At 42.8% G+C, this 7,215-nt stretch overlaps 1 protein-coding gene across 1 annotated transcript in view; it reads left to right on the forward strand.

Moving 5' to 3' along the window:
* LOC141015602 (corticotropin-releasing factor receptor 1-like) overlaps positions 1-1,551 on the forward strand; it is a 65,351-nt gene extending 63,800 nt beyond the window's left edge. The window contains exon 14 of the mRNA XM_073489733.1: positions 761-1,551. Coding sequence (XP_073345834.1) covers positions 761-901 — 141 coding nt within the window. The 3' untranslated portion in view covers positions 902-1,551. The remainder of the gene's footprint in view (positions 1-760) is intronic.
* Positions 1,552-7,215: the final 5,664 nt, after the last annotated feature.

The raw sequence follows: 7,215 nt of genomic DNA on the forward strand, positions 1-7,215 counted from the left end.
AGTTTAACCAGGATAACACAAACAACAACCTCCCGTGGCAATTCAGGGTGGAAGGTCTGTTTCCACAGGCGTAGCCAGACACACACTGACTTTTATTATCGATCTGTCTGTCTATTATCTCTTTCTAAGATTGTTTCTTGTTGTTCCATCTCACTTTCTGTCTATATATTTTGTGTATATTGTGTTACTTTAACCTGAACTTTAAAACACACTAAACTTAGGCACTTTGCACACCTTACTGAGTTAGCAGTACCTTTATTTTGAAATACTTCTATGTTAGTGTTGGCTTTTAGGATCCATATATAATGCATTTTAAGATTCTCAAAAAAAGGGCCTGTCCACACGTGCACAAGCTTTATCTGTTTAACGTTGTGTTCAGAAAGACACAAACGGACATTGATATTACAATCCTGGAAAAGAGACAAAAACAACTGCCGACGATGTTTTGTTGACATATTACCCAGAAAGATTCTGTGAATTCGCAGTATTTTCCGGTAACTACGCAACCGACCAGAGTAAACAAACTGCTTCCTGTTTACAGCAGCATCTGCCTGTCCAGTGTACGTGAATGGCAGTGAGATGTGTGTTTTCAGGTGTGTTGTATGAACAGAGAAAAACAAAAAACAATTATTTTTCTATCCAAAAACACCCGCGTACGTGTCGACTAGGCATGAAACAATATGAGGCAGTATATCAGTAAGCACATGAATCATGACTTAGTTAACACACAGATCATTAAACTGTCCTCCTTGTTTGACAGGTGCGGTCAGCTGTGAGGAAGCGGTTCCACCGATGGCAGGAGCAGCACTCCATCCGAGCCAGGATGACCCAGGCCATGTCCATCCCCACGTCACCTTCACGGGTCAGCTTTCACAGCATCAAGCAGTCCACATCGCTATGAAAGAGGAGACCAGCTTTGTCCTACAGACGTGCTTTGGGAGAAACCCCCCCCCCACCCCGGCTGTCGTCGTCATCGTTTTCTGCCACATCACTGGAGTACACTGAAACACTTTCTGAGCTGGAGAGCAAAGAGAGCGAGAGAGAGAGGCTGCATCAGTCTCCTAAACCTCAGGAGGGACATTATACAGAGTTTCAGGAGGAAATGGATGATGGGGACGGGGGTAAAGGACACTGCAGACTTTATGAAACGAGAGGTTAGTGGATCAAAAGATGCACGTGACCAAGCTGAGTTTGGATCTGTGTGACTTTGGACGTGAATGTACAGCACTCCATATTCTTTCATGTTCGCCTGCCATAGAAATTATTCTGTTGCTTTTTCCGCTCGCACACTTTTTGTTTTGCCGTCAGTGAGAACTGGGAGCTCGTGCTGCTGGACTGCACTGAACTGGATTCCAACCAGCGGACACTGGACTCAGATCCCACAGGAGCAGTGACTAAGTTATTAAAAAGACATTTTCAGATTGTATTTTCTTTCTTTTCTTTTTTTTTTATTTCGCCGTCACAAAACAGTCGTCTGGTCCTGGTGTTTGTTAATTTTGTGTTGTGCTATCTTCCTCTGTTCTCAGTCAGCTCGCTGCCGTCGTGCTACTCTCATCAACTTTCTGAAACACATTCCAGATGTTCTGCCTGAAGAGTTTTGTTCCAAAGTGACTAATAAAATCAGCAGTGAAGTTTGAAGTCACTCGCTTTCTTTGTGAGAATTAGATGAGAAGATTGGTACCACTGTCATGTGTTCATGATTGAGCCAGAGCTTGGAGGTGATTAGCCTAGCTTAGCATAAATACTGGAAGCGGTGGGGAACAGCTAGCCTGCCTTTCTTTAATGTCTAAAAGTAAACCTACGAAATCAAAACATCCTCATATATCAATAAGATACATCACTATGAACGTTACAGTGTACCAGTGACAGGCGTACCGGACCGTCGACGTACGCTTTCAGTTAAAGCTAAAATTTACTATGTTATTCATGTAAATTCAGTTATGAATGTACCTTCGATGCGTATGTACTGCAGTACATTATGTACAGGACGTAACCTAACTACATCGTAAGTTAAAATTGCTCACCGCTGACTTTTGGTTTCACGCTGGACACGAACAGCGGTCTCCGGGATGAAAGTCCTGTGCTTGTTTTAACCCGACCATTTATTGCTCTATAATCTGCTCCTCCTGACTTCCTCCTTTGCTGCTGTAATAATGACTACATCAACTAGAGGTCGCCACCCAAATATGGGTCGTAATAAGCTGCTTTCACAGTCGACCTATGTGGTCGTTTTTCTGATGAGGACGGGTTGTGCGAAACAGCACGTCGCACACTGAAAAACAAACAGAAGGCAAACTCATGTCCTGGCAATTAAAAAAAAACCTGTGTTTATAAAAATAAGCGCTTATTTCGGTGTAAAAATGGTATATAACTGAACCAAAAAATTAAAGTTGCAGGCTGGTAAACCAAAACAATGAGCTGAAAGTCATCATCATCCCATTTTCACATTACACATTCAAAGAAGATATTGATTATTGCAGTTTTAAATCAAGTTCCTCTTATTAGCCTTTTCTTCATAGTAATGAGTGTTTTGTTAACGATTATTTTGTCCAACTTCTGTTTGGTCCGTAATGTTGTGGAACAAAACTCTTCAGCTGAATAAAGAGACTTATATTGTTGCCTCTCGACCAGCAGCCAGATAAGGAGAATCATCAGTTCTTGTATCTGCACAGAGACTTTCTGTGGTGTTGGCTCGACTTGAAGCATGACGTGCGAGCGGGCCAGCAGTAACTCTGTTTACTGATTTATTGTAAATATATAAATACTACAGCGGGGGGGGGGGGGGGGGGGGGGGGGTTAAAGATCCAGTGGAGTCGTCACAAATGTAAAACCAAAAAACACAAACCACACACTGTGAATCATATGGGCACATCATCCATGTGATCAGCAATTCACAGTCCACATTCCTACGATACCAGTATGCCTAGCACCTGTGCATTTTTATCAACTGCTGTTTATGTCGAATTGTATATGAACCTCATCTTTCTGTCGCCCTGAACTCATGATTTCTTCTTTTTTTCTTTTTTCGTTTTTTAAATCCTTTCCAGTGATGTGTGAGCTCTGGTTGTGATGAAATGTCGGATTATTTAAGACAACAGAATTTCACATGCGACTGTGACGTGTATTATTCTAATGTTCATCATCTGAGCAGCCTGTGCAGCTGCTTCCTGAGTGATCGGAGGGTTTTTAGGGTAAAAGTACACCAGACTACTGTGGGCTCGAGTGAAAGACAAGTTTTGCAATGTGAAAGAAAAAAAATGGAAGAACAAGTCCACCAATTTTACACATTAAAGTGTGCTCGTTATGGACAGTTTAAAAACAGATAGAAGTCAATACAGCAGAAGCAGAGATATCGCCTCTTTTATTCCAAATATTCCTCTTCCTTTTCAAAACCCGCCGCCTACATAACCAAAGACAGAGCTCAACAGTGGCCACCTACTTCTTGAACGTCTCCAGCTCCATTCATTCACTCCACTGACGTTTCAGAGTTTTATTATTCAACTACCAAACACCGAATTCAGACCAGACAGAGATATATACACCAAAGTTTCAGCCTGAACCAAACATATGACAAAGAATGTCACACCCAGATATCACATAGCAAAGACTTCCACTAAGAGAATTAAAATCTCTAATAATTCGGCCCCGGATACTTTCAAATTTATCGCATAACCCATGTGAGTTGCTCTGGAGTCTTTCAAGATGTATCCCTGAGATGAGTTCCCTAATACATCCAGAAAAGCGAGGAGCACTGGTAGCTCTTTGCCACGAACAAACCAAACATAAGAGTCTGCTGTACAGTATGTGGCAGTGTAAGAGAGGCTTCAGAACAACCAAAAAAGGCAATCAATACATCAGGCTCAATATTTAGATCATAAATTTTGCAATACCAACTAAAGATGTCCTGCCAAAGAGGGACACGTTTCGGAGTTTCAAACCTGCAACCAAGCCGACCAACGACAAGATGAATGGCAACCATTTAACATTGGATTCGGTGTAGGCTCGCCGTGGTAGTCGGCCCCAGCGGGGTTTTCCTTTTTTAAAAATCAATGCTTAACCGGATGACGGACTCTACAATTACAAACTGCCGCAGGTGTAGCAGCGGGGCCAGCAGCAGAGTAACGGGAGTCACATTTAACTCGTAAGGCACAAGCGTAAGGACAACTGTCAACAAGACAATGGTGGATGGGATGTTAATGACGTAAAAGGAGTTGGTTACCTCACTGAGAAGTTGGAAGTATGCAGCGTGTCACCTGTCACAGCTTCTTCTTGTCCCATTACTCCCACAGACTGAATAAAACGCCTCCCTGACATTTAAAACTGATCCGCTGTTGACAAATCTAGAAGATTACCGCTGTTTTGCTCTGTAGGCGGTAAGTGTTAAACTCTCTGAACACGTAGCATTTCCAAAAGTCAACTCTTTGACTTTTGGTGTACTTTTGGTATGCTTTAAATGTGAAGCTGCTGCTGAAGGTAATGTTCAGTTTGCACTAGCAGTAAATTAACACAGCGCTCTGCAGATCGTATCTTGTAAAAAGACAGGCGTAACGGGCATTCTCCGGCGTTGTCACGAGCTTCAAAGCAAAATACATTTAGGAAATAGTTGAGAGAAGGACTATTCATCCCAGAAACTGTTGTGAATTATTCCAACTCACAAACCAGGGCTGCCAATAACCCTGCTTGTGCCCAGGACAAGATGATCTCAAGCATATTCTTTCAGGATCAGATTACATCCAGCTTCCTCGTGAGCCACAAAAGATTTCATACTACTTTTTCCACATATGCAGTAAAACTCCCCAAGACCTGTAAACACACTTTAATGTGTAAAAGTGGTGGCGTTACCCTTTAAAGGTCCGGCGTGTTGGATTTAGTGGCATCTAGTGGTGAGGTTGTAGATTGCAACCAACTGATCACCCATATATCACCATATAATCACCATATCACTCCCTCTGAAGATGATGAAGGCTCATTTTAAGTTAACATTTCTCCAGGTAGATCCTCCTGAATCCTGCACACTGCACCTTTAAAAAGTCGAACGTCAGCAGGAATCGGCAGCACAGGATGTCAGTGACGTGTTTTCATTCCAGCACAGTAAAAAAAAAAAAAAAAAAAAAAAACATACGGTCAAACAAAGGAAGAAAGAAAAAACAATTATTGACACTGACTCTTCTTCTGTGGTCCATGTGGTGGTCAATCAATCACAATGTAACTCACAACATTATTTATTATTATTTATTTTCAAATATTGTTGTTTTCATACTTGAAAAGATGTGAAGAGATAATAAAGTGTGTGTTGAATTTGACTGAATGAAACATTTATGGGAGCTGTGCTTTCTACACAGAGATATATACACATTCACCTCAGCGTTACTTTAAAGGCTGAGCTCCGGATCGCGGTGCCACTCGTCTCCACCGTCCCCCCTGAGACAAACGCAGACAAGAAATACCTCTCCAGCATTGTGTGATCCTTTTAAGCTTTGTGTGTGTGTGTGTCTCAGAGGGGGGAGCGCTGCTGAACACCAGCTTTTAAATAAGATCCTTCTGCCCAAGTGAACATCCACCATTTTTTCAGAGAGTTGCTCCTGCTTTTAATCTGTGACGTCACGCCGATGCACGTACAGAAACAGAAGGACACTCGGGGTTAAAATGCAAAGATGCAGACGTCGACTGCGACAGCGTTCGTGAGCAGTTTCACAAAATGTGTTTTGATGTGGAGCTCTTTATTTTTACTGTGTCGCTTAATTGGATGTGAAGTCGCATGTAAACACTTACAGACACCCACAGAGACGCTTCAGGGGAACTTTTAAAGCCGTTCATGTGTCCAATCAGAGCTCCTGTCTCTGGGAGAGCTGCTCATCATCACAGTTACTGTTTAGATTTCAGTCAGGATGATTTAAGTCTTATTCTCATTAGTGTAACAGTCAGAGCGGCTCAGATGATTACACGATGACGGTGTTGGTGTGCAGTGGTGGGATGTAACTCAGTTACTGTATTTAAGTACAGTTTTGAGGTACTTAAAGTGTGGCATTCGATTCTCCGCAAGAGTGGAGGAAGCAGGGTTTTGTACTTTGAAACTGTACCAGCAGGAAGACGTATGTTAGCCACCTGAAATACGCATCTGTTTAAGTGTGCGGTATGTTTTTAACATTTTTGCTGCTTTACGTTGCCGTTCAATAGCATTTTTTCTGTTGGCACTGCAGTCCCTCGACCGTCCAACGTCCATATTCCTACGCACAGGCTGAGCTCCATCGTCCGGCGTCATCCAAGTCTCCAGAAGCCCCGAGATTCCAAACTGATTCGAGAAGACGTTACTTTCACCAGCAACTCCTCAGACGTGGTGCACGCTAACGCTTTTAGCTTAGCAGCTACAGTGAAGATTTTGGCTTAAAAAAGGGAGTAAATGACGTCTTTTCAATTTGGGATCTCAGGGCTGCTGGAGACTTGGATTACACCAGATGAGCTGTATGAAGCCATTTTATGTTGTTTTTTTTGTCCCCAGTTACTTCAGTTGTTTATGACAATGCCCCAGTGAGCAAAAAGTGGTGTAGATCACGTCTTTTAGATGTCATTTATGGACATCCAAAGACGTCTTAAAGACGTCCTCTTGGGAGCCAGAATGAAAGTTTTTTATACGTCTTTTCTGGACGTTGTAAAGACGTTCATATGGCCATGGGAAGATGCATACACTGTCTCTTAGCCATCCTGTCTCTCCACCCCAACTGGCATCTTTTTTGTTTGGTCTTTTTTCAGTGTTTTTTATCAACTGATTATGGGCTGGCCAGACGTCTTTTGTCAATGTTGTTATTGAGTAATTCTGGCTGTCAATGGACGTCCCGACGGACATGATATCAACCTGTTTTGGATGCCACAGACATTGCCTGCTCAGTGGGGCTGCAACGCTGTTTTGCTGTGAAGCTCCAGAAATGTTTCCTGGACTACGAAACTTCAACTGACTTTCCATCAGCATGGGGGTGAGGCAAGGACGTTACATTAAAATCTGGATACAACGTTGGAGGCGCTCAGTTGGGGCGTGATGCCAAAAAAGCTCAACTTCCCAGCGATAAAATCACCTGGATCTTCTGTGTTGTGGGGCCTGTAGAGCGCGTGCACTAGAGACTGCTGCCGAACGAGCCTGCTAACTTCCGGAGATAATGACAGACTCTTTATCCTCCGGTGAACTGTTCCTTTAATCCAGCGGAAACACTCCAGATGTCT

This window comes from Pagrus major, chromosome 20, assembly GCF_040436345.1.
Source record: "Pagrus major chromosome 20, Pma_NU_1.0".
NCBI lineage: Eukaryota > Metazoa > Chordata > Actinopteri > Spariformes > Sparidae > Pagrus > Pagrus major.